Source organism: Orcinus orca, chromosome 11, assembly GCF_937001465.1.
Source record: "Orcinus orca chromosome 11, mOrcOrc1.1, whole genome shotgun sequence".
Classification (NCBI taxonomy): domain Eukaryota; kingdom Metazoa; phylum Chordata; class Mammalia; order Artiodactyla; family Delphinidae; genus Orcinus; species Orcinus orca.
Window position 1 is genome coordinate 41,155,879 of NC_064569.1, and position 16,043 is coordinate 41,171,921.

Below are 16,043 nucleotides of genomic sequence, written 5' to 3' on the forward strand. Positions count from 1 at the left end.
AGGGGCCGCCTTTGGGCCGTGGATCAATCCTGTAAGGTACTAATTACTGCCCAGCCCCAGAGACCAGGAGAGGTCTACTTTGAGATAGTAAGTTGGGTTCAGCTTTTGTCTGTGTGCATCAGTGACCTGTAGTAACTTATTGTAAACGCATGAAGCACGGTTTTTAAGCTCAAGTAAAGACTGCCTGCAACCAGTTGCTGGAAATTACTTATGCATACCCTAATCATTTTACTAAGGCTCCTTTTACAAGACTGACTGACATAAGCTAACTAATGGCAAGATAACTGGTTGGAATAGAACCTTCTGATGGGATGGAAATGACAAAGGAGCTAATTTGAAGTTGATCCTCTTGCTGGATTTTAAGATGGTAACCAGGAATAGAGAATTTCATATATATATATATGTGTGTGTGTGTGTGTGTGTGTGTAAAGTAATGGAATTACAAAGTGGGCCCCAAGAGTAGGGACTGAGGAGGGAAAAGCTCCAGCAGGGCAGATCAAGGCCTGCTTCAGCTGAAAAGGTATGTTAGGGCATATGATGCAAGTCAAGCTCTTGATGCTCCAAAGAATGTTCTATTTTTCCACCATAAAACATTCCTATTGTTAACATTAATCCTTAACTGACCTAATTGGTTTTATATACAATGCTAGAGAAGCATCTTTTCTCTAACAAGTAACTGACTTGTGGTCTGCCAAGATAAAGAATAACACACCATTCTTTTGGATATTTCTTTAATATTACATTTAAATATTCTCTTTAAATACAGCATTATCACAATGTAAAGGACCTAAAAGGCAAAAAAAAAAAAAAAATTTTTTTTTCAGAGAACCAGACAAGCTTTGGATTCACATTGAAATACTACCTGCATACAGTATGTGAGAAAGGAAATTGGAAAATAATTAAGCGTTGTAATAATCATTTTTTTATCTAGGCCTAGACTAAGCAGGACTGAAGCTCTCTGCCTCTGTGATCAGAGGCCTAGCCTTTCTAGCAACCATGAACTATAATTCTGTCCAACTCAGGTAGCACCAGAAACGAGATGGATCAGGTTTGTAGAAGAGGCCCTTTGCTTGACAAGACAGTTAATGCTAAACGTTAATATTTAGCATTTAAAAGCTTGGGATAGGCGAGTCAGAATTGCAGAGTTAATGAAGGGATGGACTTACATTAAACTAGTTTTTCAGAAAAATCAGATTATCTTGGAGGTTGGCAATGAGTCTAGTTAGATGCAAATTCTTGGTTTGAACCCAAATGTGTGTCTTACTGAACAGGTGAAATCCACTCCCTAGCTTAGGCTGGAGCCTTCCTAAGGAGGGAATGTACAACGCTCACCTTCACCTTCCAACACAAACTTCTAGAAAGATTTTTCTCCAAATTCCCAATTAAACTTCAGTCTTATATCTGAGGGGACCAGTCTAAGGTGGCAGAGTGTAGCTCAGTTCGGGATAGCACCTAGATCTCAGGTACTTCAGACTCTCAACTCCATTTCGAGACTAGAGAATGGGGAGAGATAAGGGCCTATGACTTATTAACTCCCCTGCAAATGTAAAACCCAGCAAAAACAGGAATGAACAGGAGAGGCAGAATGCGTTAAAAGATGTAACTGTGTTAAATACGAGGTCTTTCAGGCTCAGTTTAGGTTTGATAGGTGAAATGCTGCTGCGATGTATGTGAAGGTTGCTTTCAGACACCAGGGCCTTAAGATCCCACAAGAAAAGGCTTTATGAGCAAGAGAAGTAGGAACAGTTAGCTCCTCCAGCAAAAAAAAAAAAAAGTTTTTTACTTTTTTTTTTTCTGGTTAATAAACCATAGCAGTAATGAAGCATGGTGTAAAGGATGCTAAAGAGTGTTTTGCTCCCTACTGCCTCCCTCTTCAAACAGAGGCCATAAAAAAGAGAATGAAATAAAACAGGCAAAGGTAACTTTGCTAGTAAAAAGAATTCAGTGGTGGTCAATGGAGGACATCCAGGAACGTAAGCAGGACATAAGAGAACAGGAACCGTATCCCCCCTAATTCAGGTACAAACTGAATGTGAGTCCCACTCTAGACCTCAAAGGTTACAGTCAGAACCTGACTTCTTCAGAACCTGGAAGTTGTATGTAGCATTTAAGAACTGGTTTGGCCTCCAATCTTTATATATCGAGATGGGAGGGATCCAATAAGCATTTGCAGTTATTGGGGGTGAACAGTATAAGAATACAGTATAAGAACTCTAACCCTGTATATCCAAGAGGGACCATGAGGGCAGATACAAAAGGAAACAAAGACTAGTTGGTGAACTTGCCACATTCTACATTCCTTTAAAGCTCAAACTGGGGTAGGGGGACAACCTGGCTGAAAAAGCAAGCATGGCAAGAAGTCATCTTTCTGGACAGCAGCCTGTTCCTGCTGCCTCCTTTGGGCACAGGTTAATGCTCTACATAGGCCTCCCGTGGGACGTGTGAGCCCCAGACTAAAGCTGCCCGATGGAGCTGGGGTTAGACGTACACAGAGGACTCAGGCTCTCGATGCCACATCCCCAGCCAACCTAGCTCTTTCCCTGCAAAGGAAAAAGGACAGAGGGGTAAAAAAAACAAGACCAGTTTAACTCTAGTACCTAAGAACGTGAAAGAAACAATTCAAGTTAAGACCAGGAATCCCCAGTGTGGGGAACGGGTCAGAGAACACCAAACATGTCAAATATTAACTTATTTACCAAATGGGGCCCAGGGAACGCAGGTTAAATTTATATAGATCCTGGATGTTTTGTACAGAAGCAGAGACCCTTTCACCCCCTGCTCTCTAGACTCAACCAGCTGATTCCAACTGTATTATTATGATACACCAAAGTGGGATATCAGAGTAACCACTGAGGAAAATGAGCTTGTTCCCCGCCTGGAGCTCAGGAGAGGGAAGGGGCTCTGTCATGCTGTTCCAATTGTTGTGTTCTGGTCCCTACGTGAACAGCTGTTTGAATTACCCAGCTTCTCCTGTGAGATCGTAGTGCGGTTCCAATGGCCCAGAAATCTCAGTATGCAGCCTCCTCTGCCCCAAGACTCTATCCCCAGATCGAGCTGAGGCTGGTCTCCTTGGTTCTGTTGGCCCTGTAAAAAATACTTGTACAGACAATCCTTTCCTACCCGTTCCCCAAAGACCCCAATAAAATAACATGGGAGCAGCAGCTGCTTCTACAGTTTTGTTTTTGAAATGGTGTTAGATAAAATAAGGGAATAAATAGAGAATGGGTAAGAGGCATAATCTCCATCCCTGTGTCACACTGCCAGAGGGAGCTCCAGGGAAGGCTCTTCAGGGGGCCGGTCCTCGTTCTGCCGTGCGGTCTCCACCACACAGCCCTCTTCGTTGTCCGTGCGCAAGGGGAGGTTTGAGGGGCACCAAGAGGGGCGGAAGTCTTCATCCTCAGGCTCCTCGGGGTTACGATCTTCGGGCACTAGAGCTTCTAGAGTGGATGTTTTCCCCACCTCTGACTTACAGAGGGCAGCCGGGTCTGTGGGGCCACAAGCCACCAGTGAGGTAACCGGGAGAGAGAAGACACTCAGATCCTTCTCCTTGGGGAACGAGGGCGGGACTTCTTCCGTACCAGGCTCTCCTTTCACCCCCAGGACTGGCCTCTGCTCCACCTGGTAGTAGACCAGGGGCCCACTGTTCAAGTAGGATGGGTTGTTCACGGCTGAGGCAGTTGGCTGGTCTGAGTTCTCGGCAAAACACAGCACGGAGGAGCCTGGGGGCAGCTGAGCCTGGATGAGGATGGGGGCTGTCAGGCCCGGGCACAGCTCTTCGGGAACAGCCAGGGGCTCCTCCAGGATGCACACGCCCAGGCTCTCCATGCTGGAGTCCAGGCTGGCACTGGAGCCGCTCGGGTCCTCCTCCGCCTGGAGCCGCTCCAGCTCCTCCGCACTCTGCAGGTGCAGCACCGCCGTCTCATTCTCAGCGATGAACTCCTGGAAGTCCTGTGTCTCTGAGCCCTGTGCTGCCGCCAGGCTGCAGCTGGCAGCGGGGGAGGGCTCCTCGTCTGGGGCTGGCAGGCGGCTCACCTGCCGCTTGCTCTCCAGCTCCAGCTTCATGATGGTGTGGAGGTAATGAGTCCGGACCCGGATTGGGTTGAATTCAATGCGCCCAGCCATGTTCCCACAGCCGTCCCGGGAGCAGCCACATGGAAAGGACATGCGATCCACCTGAGGAGGGGACAAGGAGGTTGAGGCCAGATGAGATACGAGACGTTAGCTGGCGAACACAGGGAGTCAGGGTTTGAGGTCCTCTTACAAGAGAAACAACCAATTCAAAACACAAGCTGCAGCGTGAGCTACCAGAGCACTAGATGGGAGTTATCAGACCACCTGCCTTTCCATTCTAGCACAGCCACTAATTAGTAGTGTGACCTCAAGAAAGTCATTTCTCTCTCTAGGGCTTTGTTTCCGCTTCTAAATAAAAAGAAGACAAAGATCACGTGAAAGGGCCCTTCCAGTCAAAAGACCAGGGATACCTCTCTGAAAGCTGACAGTTCACAGAGAAAAGAAATGTGTATGCCTCAGAGACTTTTCCAGAACCTACCTACTTTATTAAGAAAACAAAAGGCCAGGGCCCAAGCCTACTGTGTTCTTTGATGACAGGGATGGGAAAGGAGGTAGAAGATCTCGCTAGTCCAAAGCAATACATAATGGGGAAACTAGGCAAAGGTGCCTTTGCCAAGGTGCTATACTGAAGGTTTGAACAAAATAATGACCAGCTTTTCACTACCTGCTTCATTTTCCCTTGATGGTTGGCCAGCTTGGTTTGGAAGTAGTTATCAAGATAATTAACTTCTACACCAGGGATATCTGGAAAGGAGATGCTTTCTACCTCCTTATCTCCCTTTTGAATCCCCCAAATGAAAACACCCCATACGTATCAAAAATAAAATTAAAAATGTGAGAAGACAAATAAGTCTTCTGTACAAATACAGTGTCTTCCTATGAAATCAGCTTCTAGAACTCTCCCTTCCAGTTCTTAGGAACAATCCATTTCTTAGGACTGTCCTCAGGTCTGTGTGTAACAGAGTGATTCATTACAGGACTCAGTCTGAAAAGCATTATCTGGTCGGACCTGCTATAGCTATCTGATACCAACCTGAAAATAAGAAAGAAAAGGTTAAGATAACTCCAACCACAAGGACTCAGCACCACAGCCTCGGTATACAGGTTCCAGATAAATGTCATTCTTTGGGATGGTACTGCCATTTTCAGTTGAGATGTGTCTTCCAAACTGTCCCTTGTCAGAAGGCCCTCTGGGGGATGACGCTTTCTATCTCTTAGGACACTATGGATTTAAGCCCAAATCTGATCCTGAATTAGATTCTGAGGACTATTCTGATTTTTACAAAATTGGAGTAGAGGTACTGTGAATAAGTGTTTGTAGGATAAAATCTAAAGGCCTACCTCAGTTCTCTGCTTCCACTTACCTCAAGGAATCAGTCCACATTCAAGGACAGCTATTAAATATTAAACTCACTAACCCCCGTTCCTCCATGTGCCAGCAACTGCTGCTTATCACCTCTGAAGTGAGATACACAGAAAAAAAAAGATCATTGCTATCTCCACAGCCTAAGAATCCCGTCATACTTGTTTTCTTTGTTGGTGGAGGAGGGATGTAGAACTGAAGTGTTCACCTGTGCATGGGCATCTCCCACATTCACTGGCACCCACACTAGACACCCCTGACTCTAGGGTGGATATACTATCACAGCAAAATGTGGACCGACCTGGCATTTAATCCCAGCCTGGCTACAGGCACACACTTCCGGGTCACAATACAGTCGACAGTCACAACCACACTCTTCCCGTGACAGTCGGATGGCTCGAAGTTCTTGCTTCTCTTCAGCATCGATGCGGTGGACCCCAGAAGCCCTCAGCAGGGCCCGTCGCCGTTTGGTGGGCAGAGGCTGCAGGAAGAAGTAATCATCCACCTCCACGTTTTCCACGTCAATATCTTCATCTGAAACATCATCCAATGTCAGGCAGTCGGCCTCCACCGACTCCACTGTCCCGTTCTTGGTCAGCTGCCAAGAGACAGAGCACTATCAGCAGGAGCCTTCCCACCGGGTGCACCTAGAGCAGCTTGGGCCAAGGGAACTTTCTGCCGTGACGGAGATATCCGTGCCGCCCATCCCGACGCACGTGTGGCTACCGAGCACTATAAATGGGGCTAGTGCAACTGAGAAACTGAACTTTTACCTTTATTTAATTTTAATTACGTATAAACAGCCACTAGTATGGCTGGTGGCTACCGTACAGGATAGAGTCGGTGAAGAGAACAGTTCTAGAGCAGGAAGACAGGAAGCCTGTGCAGCTCTAACACCAGCCCGTCAACACAAGGGACATCACCTTTCTGGATCAACGCTTCGTAAAACCTCTGTCTCACCTTCCCTCCCAGAAGATGATCTTTTCCCACAAATATACCCTCCATTCCCAGGCTTGTGTCCCTTAGCTTCGGCTAACCTGCCTTCTCATACACGGAAGAAGAGAAGGTATTTCAATGGCTGTATGTTCCTTGGATGTAAACAACCTTGCAAAACACCCTTCAGTTTGCACCCTAAAGGACCCCAAACCACACTGTGGGAAGAAGAGTACATTAAAGTATAGCACAAGACTACCTACCAATCTTTGTCAATGAACCTGAATCCCCACAGTGTGAATAATTATCTGTGCATACACAGAAGAGCTTCATTTTATGTGGAGGAGAAAAAAAATGAGGAAGTTATTAATGGCTGTCAAGAAAGCCCTCACTTCCAAGCCACGCCTAGAAGAAATATATTCTTTCTCCTTTCTTTTTTTTTGGCCGTGCCGCGTGGCTTGTGGGATCTTAGTTCCCCAACCAGGGACTGAACCTGGGCCCTCGGCAGTCAAAGCACCAAGTCCTAACCACCAGGGAATTCCCTCTTTCTCCTTCCTAATCCTTTTTTATTTGGTTTCAAAAAAAGTCTGTGTGTGAGGCAGGGTGGCATACATGATACTGAGTGTACTCTCTGCAGGCAGAAATCTGGGTTCTCTGGATAAGAAGGACAGAGAGCCAGGAAAGGGGATCTTAGTGGAAGGACAAGCTGAAGACAATCTGTGGCTGAATGAGTTTTGAAAACTCACTAGAGAATTCAGGTAAAGAAAACGAGGCCTCACAATCCCCAGGGCTCTGGAAGGTACTAGCAGGATAAAAGCCAAGCTTTTGGCAGGTTTGGCTTTTTCATCAGCCAGCCAAAAAAGTGCTGGTAAAGGAACAACTCCTGGGAGAGGCGTGATGCAAGAGACCTGGCTAGTAAGGCATACACCTGTTTTGTTTGTTTGTTTGTTTGGGGGGAGATGATAAGAGAAATGAGAGAAATAAAGTGGTGCTTCTGGGGATCCCCTAGACTATTATTTCTGTCCCAGGCAGGCCAACTACGAGGGGCCTTTCCACAGACTTTAGCATTGCTCCTGCCTGTTTCACCGGGGTTGGCCTCCTCCGAAGCACCCTCCCTCCTTGCTATCCTCTCAAAGGAAAGAGATGAGACATACAATAGAAAGAAACCCATGTAGATATGAGAATTTAATATATTCTAACAGAGGTGGCATTTCAAATCAGTAAGGAAAAGACTCTTCTAGTCATTAAACGGTATTGGGACAACTGTATATTCTTTTGAAAAAAAAGTAAGTTAGATTCCCAATTCATACTATTCATAATAATGAATTCCATATGGATAAAAGGCCAAAAAAAGTAATAAAATATTAGAAAAATGATAGGTACTAATACTGATGCAAAGCAGCAGCAGCTTTTTTTTGGAGGGGGTGGAAGTCCAAAGGGAAAACAAATATTAGATGGCATATGGGAGAGGCAAAATGTATATTTTTTGAGACCAACTGCCTCCCCTATAGAGTGCTAAGGAAGGAAAAATTTCTAAGAAAAGAGTAAAGTGGAGCAAAGTAAGGGTGTTCTCTCGACATAGAAGATGTATTAGATGCCACCATTGTGCTGCTCACTAAATCTGCTTAATAAGTAGCAGTCCTGTTTCTCAGTCTCAAGTTTGCCTGGCTTTGTCCCTAGACCTCCTACAAGGGAGGACACAGAACAGGGTGTCTGCTTTGACATGTCATCCCTCTACCAGATTTAGGGGAGATGTTTCTTCTTAGGGAATAGGAAGAAAACCTTCATTACAAATGATAAGAAGAGTGTTTATCTGCCCACCTGTTGCTATAGCAGCAGGAAGGTGATAGGGTCAGTGACGGAATTCCTCAGACAGAAGAAAGGGAAGCCTGAATGTCCTTCTAGTTAGAAAAACAGGTGTTAAGTCTTTAGGCGTAGACTTCGGGCAGCAGACATAGAGCTCTCAAAGGGAGAGAGCAGCGAGATCTGGTTCACATACATCCTCTGCCACCAGTTCTCCAACCCTACCACATTCTGGTGTGTCTCATTAGGATTTCACCCACAGCCCTGGAAATAACGCAGCCACCTGTTTTAATGTGGGTCCGCATACTTTGAGCCCAGAAGAACTTGGCCAGGCCTGAAGCAGTGTTCTCCAAATTTGGAACTAGGAACTCTGGGGGCAATTTTTGCAGACTGGTGGAAACTATGGCTGTGGAGTGCCAAGCAGTGCCGAGAGCAAATGTGTAGCTATAAAGAGCCATCTGAGATGGGTCTTCCAGCCCTGTTCTCCTCCTAAACTTGAAGAGCTGGTGTGGCATCAGACTGCAGGCCCAGTACTAAACAGATCGAAATAACTATTTGGTAATGCTATTGTTTATACCCGAAAAACTATCATCTAGCAATGGGAGTTACAGAATCAGCAGGATCCTTTCAGAGGATGTAAAAGACCCCAAACCTGTTCTGTGCATCAGGCCAATGGACAATCATCTGACGAGAAACTGAAACACTGCTTCCTCAGGGTCCAGGGGTGGCAGACTTGAATACCTTCAGGTATTCACACCTTAAACTTTAAAAACACTTGCAGAGCGGGTGAGAATAGAGAATTCTAGGGAAGCCATTTTGCTATCTCTGCTAGACTCCCTACCAGAGACAAAAAGAATGGCATCTCAGACTGAGATTTGAATCCAAATCTGAGATTTCTCACTAGAAAGATACGGAATCTCTATGTACCAAAGGCAACAGTCCAAAACCGAAACAAAACAAAAATACCACATGATAGACCTAGACGGTTTCCTGCTTTATCTTGGCACATGGGAAGTACCAGACCCTAGACCCCTTAGGCACCTTCATCTTCTTGGCGTGGAGCTTCTCCTCCTTCAGGTGTTCACGGAGAATCTCCCGATGGTTCACCTCCTGCTCCTGAGCAAACTCACAGAGCGTGTAGCTGCGTACAGAGTTATGGCGCTGGGCCATGCCCAGAGAGCTGCCGCCCTGGCTGGGCACGCTGGTGAAACCCTGGCGCCGGGCAAAGTAGTACACAGTCACCTGGTCAAAGCGCACATTCTTCCTCCGCAGCTGCTTCTGCCGCTTCAGGATGGATGTGGCTGAGAAGGGAGCACAGAAAGAAAACTTTTAACCCAGAGATGGCCTGTTTGGGGACCTCATTCTTTCTCATTCATCTAGGCTCTCAACTCTTCTCCAAAAGTGCTCCCTGTAGGAGCACTTTTAGAAGGTCTAGAGACCTTCCTAATTTTCAAATCTTAAAAGCACAGTGGGAAGGGACCTTGACCATCTGCTGGTCCATACCACTGCCTCCAGACTGACTTCACCCAAACAGATGATCACAAAATCTATTTTTAGACATCAGCTGGGAAGAGAATCTCTAGGTAATCTTTTCAGGATGTAACAATCTACATAGCTTCACTGTCCAATACAGCAGCTACTAGCCACATGTGGGCAATTTAAATTAATTAAAGTGAAATAAACCTTAAAATTTAGCTCCTCCGTTACACTAATCACAACTCAAGTGCTCAATGGCCACATGTGGCTAATGGCTGTCATACTGGACAGTGCAGATATAGAACATTTCTGTAACAGAACATTCTTTTGGATGGTGTTTTGTTGTTGTTTTGGCCGCACCACATGGCTTGCGGGATCTCAGTTCCCTGACCAGGGACTGAACCCGGGCCACAGCAGTGAAAATGCCGAATCCTAACCACTAGACGACCAGGCAACACCCCCTGGATAGTGTTGCTCTATAGCAGGAGATGGCAAACTTCTTCTGTAAAGGTCCAGGTAGTAAATATTTTAGGCTTTGCAAGCCATGAGGTCTCTGTTGCCAACTACCACTCAATTCTGCCACTGTAGCATGAAAAGCCATCGTAGACACTGGGTGTGGCTGTGTTCCAATAAAACTTTATTTACAAAAACAGGCAGTGAGCCAGATTTAGCCCACAGACAACCCCCGATCTACAGAATTCGAAGTTCTTTCCAAGAAACTAATTGAACCATAAGAATTAAGAAGTGTGGAGATGCCCCAGTTGTCCAGGCAGTAAGCATTTATGTCCTGCTAGAGCTACAATTTTGTGGAACTCTATAGGACTCTAGTGGGGAAGCGTAGACTCCTAGACAACTCCTTCTTCAGTTTAATCCAACCCATTCTGGGGACTCACAAAGCACAGCACAAGTAAAATCAGCTAGAATAATTCACATTTAATATAAGTCTATGATATTAGAGCAATGAGGTCCTCCAAAGAGCAAGGCTGAGCTACGTGTGGGAGAGATTACGAATAAGGGCAAATCCCCAAGCTGGACAAAGGGTGTCTCAAAGAGCTGCAATGGGCTCCAGTGCTTGGGGTACATGGAGGTAGGCAGGGAGGGAGCAGCTCACTCACGTGTGAAGCTGGCAGTTGTGGGAGGATTGAGGCTGTCGCAGCTGTCAGCGCTGTCACTGCTGGAGATCTCATCATCGGAGTTGGAAACTGATGAACCCACATCCACATCATCAAACTTCCTCTTGAGACCCGAGCCCGTGAATGCATCCATTGGTTTCAAAGGGGTTTCCTTGGGGAACCCACCACGTTGGCCCCAAAGCCCCTGCTCACCACCAGTCAGCCAGGTGCATTAGGATTCTGCCCAGGGGAAAAGAGGAATCAGCACTCCTGTCCTAAGACAGACCCCTCCCAAGTCTATACACACGGCTCTCCAACTGAAGAAAGCACCCGAGCTAGCACTGATGTCTGCTCTCTAGAAACAACGTCATCTCTCTCCAGCCAGCACTCTCCTACTTTTGTCTCTCCCCAGCCCTCCAGTCTCAGTCACTCTTAGGATAATGAGATGACTAGCGGCAGCACCTTCCCAGTGGAGTGAAGGCCTTTGCTTCCAAGCCGGCTGGCCTCTAGGCTTCATTAGCCCTGGGGTAACAGTAGCTGCTCTTCTGCTCACCCAGGAGAGCTCTCCACGGGGTCAGCAGGAGGGACTGGGGATCAAAGGCAGAATTAGGCTGTGCCTAAACCTAGACTAGATCCAATTATTATTCCTAGTGGAAATATAGCCTGGCATTTCCTAAAGCGTATCCATTAAATAAACTAGTTCCATAGATATTAATAGCTTTTACATGGAAATGGAACCGCTGTGTCAAAATACTTTAGAAAACTGCTTATGGAAGACCTTTTAGAGGCTTTTAATATGCTAATGAACCTGGTGAAGGGTGGGAGGAAATAGAATGCAGCGTTTTGCACCCATGATTAAGGAACCCTTTGTTTCTAGAGCATCTTGGTGGGGGGCAAATGATCCTGGGAACACACTTCGGGAAATACTGCTCTAGGCTTTCAATTTCAAAGTACATTGGCAGTCAGGGAAATGCTTTACCCAGATCTTCACAAATGTAAAGTGTCTCACCAGCCTCCTAAAAAGGTCAAATTGGGTTCTAAAGAATGGACTGAAGATTAGAATCTGCACTGGCTTCAAAACCCAGACTCTTTCCCAATCGCCTACTGCTCCATAAAATAGGGCTCAGCTGACCTACCATCATCCTCTGTGCAAGGAAGACGTAGCTTTACAATCTTTGCCCTCTAATAAAGAAACCAGCAAGGGCACAACAAACAGCAGAAGGAGTGACAATTTATTCTGGTTACATTGACATGGCAGGCAGTGTTTTCAACATGCTGCCACACAACCAAGGAATCTGGGATATTCCATTTCCCAGGTACAAATCTTTCTCCTCCATCTTTGGACTTAAATTCCCAAGGATATGAATCTGCTCAGCAGAAACGCTGTCAAAGCTGGAGCCACAAGTGATGATCTGAAACCTCCCTGCTTTTGCCTCAGTAATGCCAGAATCTCCCCAGACTATGATCTCACTAGTTGCTAATTATGCAGCAGGAATAACAACACTGCCCAGAAAGCCAGGGCTGCATTACTGCAGAGCAGCTACCCAGAATATACTGTGGTGTCAAGAGATGCCTGCTACAGAGCTGTTTTTCTGGACTGTCTCTTGGAAGCGATTTGCCTGCTCTTGGGTCAGCTCTACACAGTCAACCAGACCTAATAAGTACTTTAGGAACTTCCTAATTTATCTAGCCAAATCTCATCAAAATTCTGCATTCAAGTCACAAGATGCACCTAAGAAACCTGTCATCATAGGTCTCAGAAAAGCACATTCCTGAAATAAACTGGCCAGAAAGAAAATAATCAAGCACTAGATAAGAATTGTAATTAAATTTAAAAATGAAACCAAAGTATCAATTTTGTTCTTCAGGTTACTGATCTTACCATCAGAGGTCACATTCCTAGGACATGGGTAAGAATGGAGACAGCCAAGGACTTTTATGGGTTAAGATTTCAGCTGGGCTTAAAGATACCTATTAACTAACAAATTTCTCATTCCATTCTATTACTGGGGGAGGGGAGACCTTTGCTATTGAGTACATATGTGGGTGGAATAAAAAAAATAAAAGAATGTTGACCACTGAATTTAATATTTCCTCCCCACTTAAAAATCTTATCGACCACATGAAAAAGCAGACTGAGCTCAAAATCCTTCTCAGAAAGGACATAAGTCTGGCTTCAGTTTTAACTAAGATCCAGTTAGTGTTGCTACTAGGAAGTGCCTTTTTCCTCAGCCTGGAAGCACTCGGGGATTGACAACTGGAAGCAAATGTGCACCCTGTCCTTTGTTCAGGTGTCCCTTTGCTTCTGGTAGTGTGGTTGCCTTTGAATATTTCCTGCGGGAGGCTGGGTCTGGTCCAAGATCATCTTTTACTATGAGGATTCTCCACTGTCTTAACCCAGGTACCCTCAGGGTATCCCTTCTCTTCAGGTCACTTTTTGTGCACTCTCTTGCAGCCAGGATTGCAGGCTGCTTGTTCTATTCTCTTTCTCTTTTTTCTACGTCTTCCTCACTTCCACTTCTGGAGTAAAGGTTTCTGGGCAATGACAAGAGGCAGGTAAGAAAGTAGAAAAAAGATGTGAAACCTAGAAAAAAAGTATTTTCCTTAAAATGTCTGAACGGCTATATATGTAAATAATGTCCATATTGACTGAGCTCTCTTTACCCTATCCAGGATGTTAGCATCATTTTTTCTGCCATTAACCCATTCTTAAAAAAAAAAAAAAAAAATCCGACGATTCTGTCCTGACAACCAATATAAGTTTAAATTTCAACCCAGCTCTCCTCATCCAACTCTCTGGTGTGAACTTGACTTGTTAGATAAAGATGTCCACTGGGCACCAAGAAACCTCCCATCCACTTCCACTGTGGCCTGAAGAAATCTTTCTCTGAAATAGCAACAACAAGAATGGGTTCCACTTTCCAGTTCATCAATTCAACTTCCTTTCAAACCACAATTAGAAGTCAGTCATTCCCACTTCTCTCAACTATTTATTCATTGGCAGAGGATCAGTGCTTATGTTCGAGAAAAACACTTCTAAGTTATACTCCAAGCACTTAAACCCATACAGAAATAAACACGATGAGACTGGAAATGCAGGTCATAACTGACAGTTAACTATCAAAATGACGAACTCAAACAACAAATGCTTTTGGAGAAAATAATGCAAACCTCTATAAAAGCTTTTATGCCAGTAAAATGAAAGGTCAACTGACCCTTTCTAGCTACATGTCTTTCTGTCTTTTCTCAAGTGTTTCTACTAGTTGAACATTTCCCAAAGGTACATGAAATAATTTAGATCCATAGTATATAGAAGTTTTTAGGCTAGCACCAAATAAAATAGATCTATATCATATCTGTACTTTAGTATTAGACTTAAGCCTTTTCAGGCCTATGTGGATTCCTATAACCACCCCCAAAAACAAAAGCCCAAATACATGAGACTAGCAGAAAAGGAACTGCCCCTCCCCCCAATTTTGTGGATGCAGAATGTATTGACAAAGTTTAGGTAATGAAAGCCTCTCTCATAAATGAGTCCAAAATAAGACAAGGTACATCTCACAGGGGAAGGCCTCTCTACTCAAGTGAAACCCAACCTGCTAAAGGTCAAGGGCCAAAAATCTCTAGTAAGATCGTCAGTGCTACCAGCTGTAGGGTTAGAGGAAGGCAGGCTTGCTGCTAAGTGTCAGGATCAACCTAAATAAGATGACAGGTCCTGTTTCTCCTTTTACAAAACACTGTGAGTTGCTTCTCAAATACTATGAATTTCGTGGATCCATGTGTCCGTGTGATTACCAGGATCGTGAACTTACAAAGTGCTCAAGTGAAAACATCTTGTTTAAACTAGGTATTTCAGGGAAGCCCCCCTCCATCCGTCACTCCCTGGTTTTTATCCCTTCACTGACACAAGGTTAGAATTTGGCTTTCCATGTTTAACCTCCCATCGTATGAAGGACATGAGATCTTTGTGGTAGAAATGGAACATGATGCTGCAGGAGCCATTAACTCTCAAGGATATCCAGTCATTTATAAATCTGGCACACACCAACATCCTCCTGGCTTTGGACATTTGCAAAATGGAAAGTCAGTAAAGAAAAGGAAAATCTGAATCAACTATGGATTTACCTTGAACTGAAAACTGCAGGACAAGGGGACACTGTGTCTCTTAGGGATAACTTCTAACGTTTCATACTGAAGAACGGTTTGTGTGTCACGCTGCCACTCTAAACCCCTTTAAAAGGATGAATCAAGACCATGGCACTAAAAGGAATGGATGGCAGTCAGCTGCGTGTTTGGGCCTGTGAAAAAAGATCAAGCTAGCAACCAGGGAAAGTGATGCTTTCGTTTTCCCACACAACGCCAGAAAAAATGGGAGACATCAGGAACCTGGGTTGAAAGGACATGTCAAGTCACCAGTTCCCCTTAACGGACACCCCCGCTGAACCCTTCAGCTCCGGGGCACCTTTCCTGATTCCTGCTAACCTTCCCGCTCATTCCAATCGTCTGCAGCCCCTACCCGGTTTCCCATCCCTTCCTGCCTGCTACTCACAAATTCCCAACCACTCCTCCCACATTTTCCTCTATTTCCCCCCTCCCCTTCCTACACTTCCCTCCATCGTACATCATCTCCACTCCATTCCGAACTCAACCCGCATCCGAATTCCTGCCGGCTTCTAAGCCCGCCCGTCGGTCTCACTCAAGCTGCCCCCGCAGTCCGGGCCCGCGTCCTCCGTGCCCCTCGCTCCCACGCCTCTCCCGACTCCTTCCCTTCCCAGCGGCGCCCTAGCTCCCCGCCCCCCCCGCCGACCGCTCCCGTTCGTGGCTCCCTCATTTCTGACCCCTCCATCCCCGCGGCTCTGGGTTGACCACTCCTCCACAGCTGCCGGGAGGCCGATCCCGAGAAAGGACAAGGCGGCACCCTCCGCCCCGCACCCCCAGGCCCATTACCGGCTCCGCCGCAGCTGCCTCCTCCTGTGATGGTCTCTGCCGCCCCCGCTACCGCCGCCGTCGCCGCCCTAGCCCGAGTGGGAAGGAGGGAGGAGAGAGCGAGTCCCGGGGCCGCGGAGACGGTCTGGGAGTTCCCAAGGCGGCAGGGCGGGGAGAGACGGTGGGTGGGCAGGTCGGCCGGCAGGCGGCGGAGGGCGGGCGGCGCCGGCAACTCGGGCGCCCCCGGCAGCAGCCGCCCAGAACCGCCCCGGCTCCGGCTAACAATAGGCTTTGGCTGCAGCGCTCAGGGTCTTATAGGCGCCGGCACGTCCGGACCGAGCCCCGGGGCAGGCTGGGAA

The 16,043-nt window shown here is 46.3% G+C and overlaps 1 protein-coding gene across 2 annotated transcripts; it reads right to left on the reverse strand.

The window, feature by feature from the left end:
• Positions 1 to 714: 714 nt before the first annotated feature.
• CSRNP2 (cysteine and serine rich nuclear protein 2) lies at positions 715 to 16,013 on the reverse strand. Of its 2 annotated transcripts, XM_033436283.2 has the most exons (6): positions 15,706 to 16,013; positions 14,884 to 15,056; positions 10,762 to 10,998; positions 9,212 to 9,471; positions 5,736 to 6,032; positions 715 to 4,173 (listed from the first exon to the last, which is right to left on the reverse strand). In XM_033436283.2, exons 3-6 carry the CDS (start codon positions 10,910 to 10,912, stop codon positions 3,253 to 3,255), a joined length of 1,629 nt encoding a protein of 542 aa, XP_033292174.1. In that variant the 5' UTR covers positions 10,913 to 10,998; positions 14,884 to 15,056; positions 15,706 to 16,013; the 3' UTR covers positions 715 to 3,252. The 2 variants fall into 2 exon arrangements, with proteins under 2 accessions (XP_033292174.1, XP_004274369.1); XM_004274321.3 differs by lacking the exon at positions 14,884 to 15,056 and having other exon boundaries at positions 15,706 to 16,012.
• Between the last annotated feature and the right edge of the window lie 30 nt (positions 16,014 to 16,043).